General features: G+C 40.1%; 2 protein-coding genes across 3 annotated transcripts; both read right to left on the reverse strand.

The window, feature by feature from the left end:
- Positions 1 to 1,725: 1,725 nt before the first annotated feature.
- Positions 1,726 to 6,181, reverse strand: rapsn (receptor-associated protein of the synapse, 43kD). Of its 2 annotated transcripts, XM_053319522.1 has the most exons (8): positions 5,660 to 6,181; positions 4,563 to 4,901; positions 3,690 to 3,848; positions 2,795 to 2,893; positions 2,552 to 2,674; positions 2,369 to 2,422; positions 1,906 to 2,105; positions 1,726 to 1,798 (listed from the first exon to the last, which is right to left on the reverse strand). In XM_053319522.1, the coding sequence occupies exons 1-8, from the start codon at positions 5,882 to 5,884 to the stop codon at positions 1,726 to 1,728; spliced, it is 1,272 nt and encodes a 423-aa protein (XP_053175497.1). In that variant the 5' UTR covers positions 5,885 to 6,181. The 2 variants fall into 2 exon arrangements, with proteins under 2 accessions (XP_053175497.1, XP_053175498.1); XM_053319523.1 differs by lacking the exons at positions 2,369 to 2,422; positions 2,552 to 2,674 and having other exon boundaries at positions 5,660 to 5,851.
- A 1,066-nt stretch (positions 6,182 to 7,247) lies between these two features.
- kbtbd4 (kelch repeat and BTB (POZ) domain containing 4) lies at positions 7,248 to 11,209 on the reverse strand. The gene is made up of 5 exons (XM_053319117.1): positions 11,166 to 11,209; positions 9,473 to 9,951; positions 9,248 to 9,389; positions 8,699 to 8,805; positions 7,248 to 8,587 (listed from the first exon to the last, which is right to left on the reverse strand). Exons 2-5 carry the CDS (start codon positions 9,932 to 9,934, stop codon positions 7,727 to 7,729), a joined length of 1,572 nt encoding a protein of 523 aa, XP_053175092.1. The 5' UTR covers positions 9,935 to 9,951; positions 11,166 to 11,209; the 3' UTR covers positions 7,248 to 7,726.
- Positions 11,210 to 12,660: the final 1,451 nt, after the last annotated feature.

Genomic DNA, 12,660 nt, shown 5'->3' on the forward strand with positions numbered 1-12,660 from the left:
AGTAATGTGTGAATATAACTTGTGGCATGGTAAGTAATATGACTTCTCTCTTTTATTTGGGTTTTGCAATCTCCATGTGTCAGTCAGTCCATATTCGTCTATATAGATCAGCCTATTTGCTGATTTAATGAGTTCTTAAAACAAAAAACATACAGTAAGTGCTCGTGCAATAAAAGTAAATGTGTTGCTTTGATGCAAGCTTTTTTAAAATAATAATATTTTTCAGCAGGGTTTGTAATGACAAAAATAGCTCACTTCTTTGCTTTGACTATAAAAGTTTTAAAAGGTATGGTTGTGTTTGTTGAAATTACTGCAGTTCTAAGATTTTGTACTGTTGTCATCATAAGATTAAATTGATCAAAGTCTCACGTCCGTGAGACAGCACTTTCCCATACTACAACTACAGTTTCAATAAAAGGAGTCTTCGTCTAAGGGGATTACAATTTTTAAGGGAAATTTACTATGTAATACAAACTTCATGTAAGCCATGATTATTTTTGATTCAAATGGCTTTTTTCCAAATCAAAATATGTTAAATAAATTGAATAACTATATAAGGAATTGGGTAAAAGCCACAGAATATTATTAAATACTGTAATAAACAATTCTGATATAAGTAAATATGCAATTATCTGGAAACATCCATTGATTTAATCCAATTTAGTTGCTCTGCATCATAAATAAAACATGCAACATTTGACGCGCTGAGCTCTCTTTAAAAGTCAGTATTTTGTCTTTCTCCATCAAAATCACCCTGAAAGTAAATAATCTCAATCTCACTTTTGAGATTTAACCAATAAATTCCTATTTACATATAACTACAAATGTGTAAAAAATACGTTCAACCATTTGTATACTTTCTAAACAATTATTTGACAAGTATGCAATTGGTCAGAAAAGTTTCTTACCCAATAGATTTCCTTATCAACAATCTGTGTCCGTAATGATGTCAGACTAAAACAATTTTCCAGAAATGGACAGAAAAGGAATTTCTATGAATAACACAATGTGTGTTGATCCTGCTCCTTAACCTCAGTGGATAAGGAAAAACAGCTGCATATACCTGCTTTGTAAAGACATAATAGTTTTTAAATGGTTAAGAGATTTTAGTTAGTTTCAGGTTTCACAAAACACCTAAATCAAATCAAACTTTTTAAAACAAATAACCATAATAGTATATACAATAATAAATATATGAAATCTGTTGAGTTCAGAAATGGCTCCTCAGTAAATAAAATGTGGATGATGTGTAAAAGCTGATATTGGAATTTGAACAACAAATCCTGAATTCATTTAATCTCATCCTTCCTATAAAATACTACTTTATATAATAGCATACATTAAGTTATAAATGCTCTTTAGACAGCCCATGTTCCTCTCTACTTGAACTCTGCAATAAATGGCCTGTCTTCAGATCAATGAAGGACTTCAACTTCAGCTTATATTGAAATGTAACATTGGCAGATATACCTTCTCTGTCCGCTTCATTTACTCACTCACAGACTGGTGTCTGTAAATAACAATAGATGCCTTGATTGAGTCCTCAGAGCTGCCCGCTGGGACACTTGGTTCAGTTCAGCATCCTCTGCACAGAGCAGTGAATAATTACTCCTCAGACATCTTCAGCACATCCTGAGACTGCCTGCTTCTCTCAGATCAGTCAGGAGCCTGTGAGGAATCAGCATGCTGTGTTTGCAAATCCATCGCACTAACACAGTCTCATAATCACACAAATCCAGGCTTCATGGAGGACTTGAAACATTTAGGACAACCCTTTGTCCCATTTGTCTGTAGACATCTGAAAAGATAAAACAGCTATGTCAATGGTTTTATCTAGTGGCCTGTATACCTATTTTAAAAACACCCATAGTGTAAGGCAAGAGTAGACCTTGAGTAAACACCCACTTGAGATGGAAAACGTGGGAACAGGGTAAGGCCTGCAGCTTTTGGTCCCTGTCCCCGATGGACTCGCCGCACATGCCGCAGTAGAGCTCCAGCTCCTCGACACACTGCAGGAATTTCACCACCTGCTCTCTGACCTCCTCCTGCTTCCCCTGGTTTCGGTATATCTGCTCACTCAGACAATGCACCTTCAATGTCACCAGCTGAAGACACATACAGGAAAAAGAGTATCAGTATGACAGAAGAATCTGTCAGAATCAACTTTATTGTCCTCAAGGAAGAAATTTGTCTTGTCTTGTCTAGTGGCTACAATCACATTCAATTTACATACAACGTAAGTGACATACAGCAACATCGACAGTCTACACATTACTGTGGTTTCTGGATTATCCATCAGATATTGCACTAAAACCTAATAAGAAATATTCCTCAAAGATTAAATATTGTGTAAGAAAACATTTAATACCTTGTTTCCCATTCCATCTGCCAGTTCTTGTGCTTGGTGCAAACACTCCAGAGCCTAAAAAAGTAAACAAAAATCACATTAATACTCATTAAGAAAACCATAAGATAATTAAGTCTGAGTCATATGTTTGTGATAGCCAGGTAAAATCACTAAAATGACTTTGTATATATTAAGTATGGGTACCTTGTCATAATCTTTCTGCAGAAGCCAACACTTTGCAACTCCCAGGCACAAGTGTGAATGTCCAAGACGATTTCCAACCTCAGTCATGATAGCCAGTGCAGACTCATAGCGAGGGAATGCTTTCTGAATGGAAACGATGATTACCCCAATAAAAGTTTAGCACATAGTTCAAATATTTAAGTCAAATAAAGTATACAACGCATGGGCAAAGTCTTATCTTCAACCACAATATTGCCACCTTACATCTACGTCATGCCTGCAGCGATGTATGTCTGCAAAGTTTTGTAAGCACAGGGCCTGCAGGGGACGGTCACCATGCTGCAGAGCAATCTTCATAGATTCCTGTTGAAGCACAAGAGGCACCTTTTAGACGTCTGACCCTCAGCACGTGACTTGAATCAACTGGAAGTATTAACAGTAATATACGGTACAATCATCTATAATACAAATATGCTCCCTAAAATTGAGTCTTATTATAAATACAAACATTTTGTACGGTGCACATAAAAAAAACAAGCATTCTTTGGACTAGATCAAATAGCAGAGTCTTGTTTGTAATCTAAATACTTATTTCAATCCAGGAATTGAAGATTTATTTAATTTAATTTTCACACAGTACATTTTCATATAAACCTCAGTGAGCAGTGATGGGGGAATGTGAGACGTTGTTGCTTTTCACCTTTAGGTCTCCTCTTGTGCGCTGGTATTCCAAATATGAGGAGATGTATAAATTGTTTGGCTAAATGTGTTTTGTAAATGTAATAAATCTGAAATGCATCCTGCTATCTTGTTACAATACTTGTGCACTCCAAGGCAATGACATCAAGTTATTTTTCACCCCCAGTACATAATTAGAACAGAGTGAAGACTAAAGCCACCCTCTTCATTAACACTTTAAACCAGCGCCTCTGTGAGCATATTTTTGTCGAGGTCTAAGGCCTCGTACAACACAACAACTGGCACTCGCACCTGTCGGCTGCACAGCATCTACTATATCTACGGCTCCGACATCAGAACAGTCAAAGGTGGCAGGGGAAGACAAGTTGGTGAGGAAACCAAAACTGTGACATTCTCCTTACGTTATGTAAGTTTGTCTCCGAGGACAGTTATCATGTGCTGGACAATTATAAAACAATACCTCACAGCATTCCATGGCGTCTGCCAGGCGCTCCAGTTTCCTGTAGGCTACAGACATGTGGTACTGGCTCATGGCGCGATACTTGAGGCTCCAACCCTTGCCGTAGTCATTGACGAGCTCAGCTGCTTTGCAGGGGAAAAACAGGGCTTTCTCATAGTCCTGTTGGCAGACATTATTAAAAAGTTAAATCTCTGTAGTCCAAGTACTGCCCAAAAAAAGCAGAACATCTTAATTATATACTACTGATGCTTCAGGGTTTCAGATTTGTAATTCCTTCCCTTGAACGTTCACCAGTGTCCAAATCAAGAGACTGACCAGAGAGCTGTGAATGAGTTTTGTTTCATAAAATAACGTGACATATGAGTGCATTCTTCCACTAGCACTTTATCACATGCCCACTGAAACCAATCCTCCCCAGGAAGCTGGGGGGATTACGCTTACAAATCTCTGATGTCAAGGGTACTACATGAGCCCCCGCCGGGCCTGCTCACTCCGCCCTTGTTGTACAATGCCTAGTATTGCATGAGCTAACCAATGATGATGTTTGTTTGGGTGCTCTGCAGTGTTATCATGCTCTGTAAATACACTGGCAACATCAGTATTGATTGCGTAATCAAGTCACACGTGCAGTCCATTGACCGTTTCACCCAGTTAAAATAACTGAGTATTTTAGATTTCTGTCTTATTCAGTCTCCTTGTCTATAATGTCTCATATAAGAACAAATGTAAAATTGATTTAGCCAAAGTTCATGCTGAGCAATGACTGCTTAAAATGCAGCACACACTGAAATCCTCAAAATCATCTTTCAGCTAGTTTTATAACAATCAGACCTCCTTTGAATGAAAGCAGTGCATTTACTTAAGTGGACGTACCTTAAGCTGAACATAGATGTTCCCCAGACTGCAGCAGACTCTACATTCCAGCATCTTGTCATCGTTGTTGTGTGCGTAGCGCAGGGCCTTCTCGTAGCTCTCCAAAGCTTTCTGGAAGACACTTAGGCCCAGGAAGGCGTTGCCCATGCTAAGACATACCTGGCCATTGAGCTGCAGGCTGACAGTGGTACCCTGCATGTTTAAGCAGGTCTTACAGTACGAGACGGTTTTCTGGAAGTCGCACAGCTTCTCGTTGCTGCGCGCCAAATTCAGGTAGCCCTCTGTCAGGTAGTCTGGGTCCTCCATCTCTCTGGCTGTGTCGATTTGATTGAGGGCGTACTGAGGAGTGATGGAAAATGTTAAGGCAAATTGTGAATAGTCAGATGAATGGTTGTATATTTAAATACTGAATGTAAGAGAAAGGATCTGATCAATGTACTCAAAAAGATGAGGCCTCTACTTTAGAGCCACAACTTTATGAGATCCTCATTAAACTATGGCACAGAGAGTGGGTGCTGCTTGAGTCAGACTGATTATGTCAACAAGACACCCCACACTGATACTCACGTTGCAGGGCACTTATTTACTCTGCATCGTCTGGAAGCCACAAATTAACCCATGCTTCTCAAGATCACTGTAAATGGAACTAAGAAGGTAACCTTTGACCGCCTCTTGTTTAATAATCACTTGGATATTCTGGAAATGTTAAAATGCTACTACAAGCATGAAATGTGCCGGCGCCGAGCAGACATGATGACACATGAAATTGATGAGGTATTCAGTTGCATTTTCTCATTAGGATTGCAACCTCACACAGACACTCACTGCTGGTTGCATAATAACATATAATCAGTGTTAAAAAACTGAAGTATCTCTACACATGAATTACCTAAACCAAGAGATCACAAGGCTATTCAGAAAGAAAATATTAATAAAGGAAAACTTCTCATACACGCCAAAAAGACACATTACTTAAATAATAATGTTCCCAAACTAAAATTCTATAGTCACCTCAGTATACAGCAATTACATTTTACTTGTTTCTTGAATTGTAAGTAATACGTTATGTGAAGCAAGCTGTTCTTTGGGAGTCTTACCTTGAGCATATCTTTATATTTTCCCATTTCTGAGTGAGCTGTGATCAAACATCCTAAAACCCGAAACTTCCCTCCAGGGTCTGAGGTCTTCTCCAGCACTTTTGTCCAGACGTGCAGGGCTTTCTCTGTCTGATTTGACTGATACAACCTCAGGCCCTTCTCTATCTGGTGCTTGGTTTGGTCCTGGCCCATCTCTGGTACAAGGCGCCTCATAAAAATATTCATTCGTTTAGGCCATGCAATTTCAGTGAGGCAGCAAGAAAGTAGATCCTTGCCATGCAAAGTACAACTCCAAAGAAGATCCCTTGAAGATGATCCTCTGAGCGGTCGGTGCCAGGAGGCCTAACAGATCCAGCTTTCTCAGCTCCGGCTGTGCTGAGAGGGAAAGGAAACTGGATCTGCCAAAGTAACACGGCAACACACCAAGACCATTATCACCAATTGCTTCGTGGAGAGTTGGAGGGCCAAGAAAAAATCTTCCCCGTTTAACCCTGCAACGATCCCCTCTCACCATCAAGTGTTCAAAAATTCTCCCTCAGATTTCCGTTTGAAAAACGTCAAAGAAACACGTTTCCCAGCGGAGTGCGAGCACTGATATCCCAGAATATCTACTCCCTCCACACCCCAGCGAAAGGAATTCTCAGCACCCCTCTGTCCGACCCCCTCCACCTTCCTCCTAGTGCTGGCGCTACAGCAGATGGCCTTGTCACTCTAGACCATGTGTCCCTTCAGGAATTCTGTTCTGCCCTCAGCAAGCAGCCCCAAGGTCACTATAGCTCCTAGCGATATACCTTCACATTAAACCCCACTCTGACCAAATGCTGGAGTAGAAATCTTGACATCACAGCCCACTGGAGCGTTTAATACATGCAGCCACAAATGGATCTAACCAGTCTGACACAATGGACTGTGACCTGTCATAAGAGGGCTATAAACAGCTTTATTTCCCAACATTAAGGGACTGCATGTCAGATGGTGCTTGTAGTGGCTGTCAGTTTCATTTGGAAGTTCTTATGGAGGGGCATATGTGCCCTCCAGAAACCCCCACCCCTCATCTCAGCGTCAGCAACTGATGCTTAGAATAGTTCACAAAGTCTGACATGTTACTGGGCTTGGGTTTCAGCTGCACAGCCTCCTGCAACACATCAATGGGATCAAAGTTTTGGCCTCTCTGTAGTAGCTTTCTCTCCTTCAACTCTCCTTTTATCCTCCAAGGACACAAACAGGAACCTTTACCACCTTGTCATTCCCAAGATGCATAACCAATCCAAAGATAAATGTGGTTAGAAGATACATCTTTGTTGAGGCAAAGCTTTCACAGCTACACGGCACCAAAGTGGACTATTTCTAAGTGCATCGTTGTGTAACAGCTACAGTGAAACATTTAAATCCTTTGTAATGAATATAGTATTAATAGTATTTAGTTCATTCATAAAGGCTAAAGGGAGATAAATATGGAAACAAACAGTGACAGCTTGTAGCTACAGCCATATATTTGACATATTTGTCAACAGTTAAAGTTGAGGAACATTTACATAAAAAAAATACAATCTTAAAACAACAAACTGTGAAAAATTGAAAAGTTAGAAAACATCCATTATCATGTTTATGCACAGACTTCATATTTGACATCTGAGGACACAGCCTACATCATCACTTACATCACTTATACTGAGGGATGTTTTGTGTTCAGTACATTTTTTTTTACACTGAAGTTGTTCATGCGTGTCAATATACAAGCAGTGCACAAGAAAATAATGTTGATTAGTACATCACTGGCTACAGCATCATCACAAATTGTTTGACTTGTCAACTAATGGATCCACAATGAGACATACTGTAATACAAGCAACTGACACACACACACACACCACTGAACTGTTTTTACTGATCTGGTGGTGAAGTCAGAGTGGAATGAGTGATGCAGAAATCAGCTTAGTAAATACATTTAGAGCAGGTCTCCTTGCAAGATGTCTGAACAGTAGAGTCATAACAATTTACCCAAACGTCTTCCCTGATTCTCCATGGCGAGTGTGTCAATCACAGTGTGAACATCAAGAAGACAGTTTAGGCCAAAACAAACTGCCAGTTTGTGAGGAGGATTTTTATGCCTCTGATAACGGAGACGACAGACGTGGCCGGGTTGAACTTTAACGTGTTTGCATCGCCTTTCTTACATTTGTCTCTGAAAACATATATGCAGCCATTACAGCTGGCCACTTTCCAGAGTGAAGGAACGCAGCTCCACACTTCAGGGAAACGCAGGCGGGTGAAGCTCTCCAGCAAAGGGTTGTAGCAAACCAGGGAGTCTCCTTCTGCTACGATAAAGATCACATCCATGTGGACCGCTGCATGCATGCACCCAGCAAACGGCAACATGTAAGGTTTGATCTGGCACTTCTGGGTGGCAGTGTCAAAGCACTGAATGAGACGGGATGGCTTTGTAAAAAAGTCCATGTCATTCTCCTCCCCCCCTAGCAGGTAGATGGTCCCTCCCAAGTTAACGCCAGCGGCCCCAGACACTGCGGTGTCCAGCTGACTGGTCTCTGTCCACATGTTGTCCTTCACTGTGTAGTAGATGACAGCATTAGAGAGTGTGTCCTGCAGCGTCTTACCTCCTAATGAGTAGATAGCATCCTCAGTGGACACAGAGACCATGGTGTGGTGAAGGCGGTCTCGGGGCAGTGGGGCGCAGCGCTCCCAGTCCATGGTGTGCATGTTACACTTCCACATGCGGCGGGGGATAGATCCCCCCACCACATACAGGTCTGCACCATGCTTACAGGCTGCAGTGATCTGGTGGCATAAACTGTTCTGACCGCTCACGCTGATGGCATCATCTTCATCACAGTGTAGTGACACGGCCAGAGAGTGAGTCCTCGTCTCCTCTTTACCAATCAGGTATATATGGACATTCTCACCAATTTCCTGTAGACACAAAAGATGAAAGAGATTAAGAGATCTTTAGAGAATACTTGAATAACATGAAATGAGAGCCCCTTCAAGAATGCTTTTAACTTCTACATGTGACAATGTTACCTTGAGGTTTTCTTGCAGAATACAAGAAAACTCCTCTCTCTCCACCTTGTTGTGGTTTATCCACGACTCTATGGCCACTGTTGGATTCTGAGAGCTCGGGACTCCATCTGAACAGAAACACAAGACATCAAGTGCTGAATTCATTAAAAGTGTTGTGGACCATAACAGTATTTTTAGTATCTTATAGTGAATTTATGCATTATGAATTTTACTTCTGTCCTTTTCAACCTTATGTTTCGTGTTAGAAAATTAACTTGAAAATTGACCTGAGAGAGGTAACCCAGCACTGTGAAAATATTTCATGTTGGTGAAATGAATTTTTAGTATTGCATGACAAAACAAAACACACATCGATCTGAAGCAAATATCAAGAATGTTACTAAGTGAATGGAAACCAAAGGTGTCAAGCTAGATAGGAAGAGATCAATTAAACACAAAGATAATTGTATGTTTTGGAAAAGAGTAACAGTAATGTTATTCATTACCAGTAAGTACTGAGTTAGATTAATCAATTTGCAAAAAAATTGATAAAGCAGAAACTAGTTTTACCTTTGATGATGTCCAAGAGCAGACATAGAGGCAGATTGAGAAATTCTTCAGTTTGATGAAGTTGTGCTAGGTGGATTTTAGCACAGTGCTTTGCTGCAGTATACAGCTCCTGGTCACTGTGTCTGTCTGCAAGCCACATTACCTGGACAAAAATAGAATATCATAAGATGGATGTTACATAATGACGTCTAAAGATGGCTAAGCCTGTGGAAAACTGTAAATCACCTGCAGGCAGTTCTTGACCTCCACCGTCCGTGAGAGGAAGCGAGAGCATTCCTCAAACAGAGCAGTCAACTGGTACATGTCTGCCATCTCATACGTGTCCTGCAGCTCCTCCACCCGCAATTTAATCGTGCCATGATAGATGTAGTCAATCAGCAGCTGAAAGACGGTGGCGCTGACATCCTTCAGCTCAATAGAACGGTTGTGGGATTCTTTGAGGTTGGAGGTGAACATGGAGCGAAAGAAGCTGCTCTGTGCTGAGAGGACCAGCCGGTGCAGGTGAAACTCTTTGCTGTCCACCATGATGGTGACATCAGCGAACAGGCCGTCCTCCAAGCACAAGTCCATGATGCTCTTCACCACCCGACTGGAGTGGGAGCGGTCGGTGAAGGTGTATCCCAAGAAGTAATTCTCCTCTCCCACAGAGCCCCCGACACTGAGGCCCCCATCCTCGTTGGACTCCATCTCTGCTGCTCGCCTAACTGAAAAACACCAAGACACACAACACTGGTTTACACTCTGCTCACCCAGGTAAAAGTAATGCAGTCTAATACAACAGTCAATACAATAAATACTACCTTCATGATTATAATGTTCAGTTTACTGTTTTATTGAGTTGAGATTAAAAAAAGTTGAATAATTGAACTGACACCAAATCACAAACTCTAATTAGTAGCTGTGAAATCATTAATCTTCCTCAGCAGATGGAGTTGCCTTGTAATACCAATATGGATGAAAATTAAAAAAATAAAAAGTGCTCAGAAAAAATAGGCTGTTTTTTAATACAATCTAACTTTAGATTACCATCACATCTGAGAAACTTAACCTGCCTGGGAAGATCGAAATCAACCAATCAATCAATCAAGCGCCAAATCACAACAAAAGTCATGCAGAGGCACTTTACACATAGAGCAGGTCTAGACTGTACTCTTTCATTTAATTTAAAAGCTACAAAACATATAATGAGACTTATTATTAATTTGTCCGGCCTATTTACATAAAAATGTGGGTTTTTTTGTGTGCAAACACTGTAAAATAATTTAATACGTGTAAATACCAACCGACAGAACCTGCAAAAACACAATAAGACAGCATTTTTTTAGTAGCAGTAGTTTTTTAAATGTTTTAATTTTTAGTAGCAGTAGTAGTGTGTTCAGTCATCACAACACAGCAAACTTACTTACAGTATACAATAAGTATATAGATTCTAAATAACAGCATAAAGTAAGTAATGTATGACGTTAATGACTGAAAAGGTATAGGCAGAAGCATAATGCTTATATATGCCTTTCCTACACAAAATTCCATGTTAAACTAAGCTACCCACCAAGAAATGATAATAAAAATGAGAGCAAAAGAAACAAAAAGAAAAAAGAAAAGACTACCTATTTCAATGTGTAACTCTTAAAAATAGCCCTATAAGCCCTTTCATTGAAAATCAATAGTGAGTTACACATTCTCATATTTAATTTCCTGAACATGTTGTGATGCAATTCAGCTTTAACTTAACATCTGGTATAAAAACATCCTCCACACCGTCGCTAGCGTTAGCACTCACAGCAGCTACCTGGCTAACTCCCCACGAGTATTAATACAACCGTGATTTCGTGGAGGTAAAAATTATTAATATTTATGTCAGAGAGAGAGGAGCAGAGTCGTGACGCTTTATAAATAACTAGTAAATGAGTAGGGTTACCTTTAACTCCGCTACTTTACCATTCAGAAGTAACGGAACTGCTCACCGGAAGTAAATAAAGTTGTTAGTGGTCAGCTGACAAACAGTCGCGTCTACATGGTAACCCTTTGCGAAACTCTCGCGATATTTATACGTATCGTTTCTTCACTGTGCGAGTTGTTCAAAAATAATTATGTTTTATCATGCGCCGTGGTTAAGGTCTGCTTAGGTTTAAGTACAAAAAAAACACTTGGTTACTGTTAAAGTAAGATCATGGTTTGGATTAAAGTGATCACTCTCGCGGTATCTCCCGCGGGTCTGGGGTTATCATCTGGACACGACACGACCCTAAGAAATGACTCAATGGTACAAACTAGTGCTGCTGTCTCCTTGTGGTGGAGTTGTGTTACTGACGTTGTCATTAGAGAAGTAATATTTCTTTGAGGTAAATAAATAATTCTGCATGAAGTTTAAGCAGAATTAAAACTGTAACTATTTTTGACGTCTTATAGTATCCAGTATCCAGCTCTTATTATAGATCCATGGTGTGCTATGCCTTATGTGAGAGTCTGCCTGGGTATAAGGGAGCAGTGAAAATGTATAAGCAGCAAAATTGATTTGATAATGAATCACTGACACACTGGGGCCCCGCCAGGGATTTTGGGCCCAATGAAAAGATATCACATTGGACCCCCAACCACCACCACCACCACACACAGGTCATGCTAATCATGTGCAATTTATGTAACCAAACCTCTACCTGTGAAGGCTTGCTACTCTCTTAGTCCAATACTAACTCTACAATATTTACTGACATTGAGCTGTGAAAATATAACACTGTGTAGACATTCTGCATGCAAATAAAACGTTAGTTTATTTGTAAATGTATATTGTTCTGACTAATTTGACTGTTTTGCTTTTCATCTATACATCTATTGCTGGTTGCACTGTGTGGATGGATAATCTTATTTTAGTGTGAATCTGTCACCTACCACCATCCTTAACACGTGATAAAAGTTACTTAAGTGTGTCTGTGATTCATGTGACCTGCAAAGTATATGTTCATAATCAGCAGGCATGGGCATGGCTGGCCAGTCTCAAAGCCAGGAACTGGTGAACAACACTGAATCCTCCATAGTTTGAATATTTAGTTCTCTGTCTCCAGTGTCATTTCACTGAGAACCGATAACAGCATTGGAAATTGATACTATTTATACCTTTAAACATGGTTGCTAATATTTGTTGTCTCTTTTTTGTTTGCGTCTTATCTTTTTTCTACTCTATCCATGTTTTCCTCCTTTGTCTTCCCATTATTCCTTCCTTTACTGTTTTATTGCATTGCATTGTGTTCTTTGGTAATTTGCCCTGTCTGATTCTTCCCCTTCTCTAACTGACTCCAATTTAGAGTGATTTATTAATCAGATCTCTTTTTTCTGTGTGTCAAACTGGTTGGACTGGAAAGAGAACATCCGTGCCATTTCATTTTGCGCCAGTCCAGGCTGTACTTCAAGCTTCA

This window comes from Scomber japonicus, chromosome 5, assembly GCF_027409825.1.
Source record: "Scomber japonicus isolate fScoJap1 chromosome 5, fScoJap1.pri, whole genome shotgun sequence".
Lineage (NCBI taxonomy): Eukaryota > Metazoa > Chordata > Actinopteri > Scombriformes > Scombridae > Scomber > Scomber japonicus.

Bases quoted from the DNA above. Each gene is read 5' to 3' on its own strand.
- rapsn (XM_053319522.1), bottom strand. From the start codon at position 5,884: ATGAATATTTTTATGAGGCGCCTTGTACCAGAGATGGGCCAGGACCAA. The intron at 4,902-5,659 runs GTAAGACTCCCA...ATCACTCCTCAG, and splicing joins AATATAAAGATATGCTCAAG to TACGCCCTCAATCAAATCGA. The intron at 2,675-2,794 runs GTAAGGTGGCAA...GTTTCCATTCAG, and splicing joins GCTGCAGGCATGACGTAGAT to AAAGCATTCCCTCGCTATGA.
- kbtbd4 (XM_053319117.1), bottom strand. From the start codon at position 9,934: ATGGAGTCCAACGAGGATGGGGGCCTCAGTGTCGGGGGCTCTGTGGGA. The intron at 8,806-9,247 runs GTAAAACTAGTT...GTTTCTGTTCAG, and splicing joins GCTCTTGGACATCATCAAAG to ATGGAGTCCCGAGCTCTCAG. The intron at 8,588-8,698 runs GTAACATTGTCA...TTGTGTCTACAG, and splicing joins TTCTGCAAGAAAACCTCAAG to GAAATTGGTGAGAATGTCCA.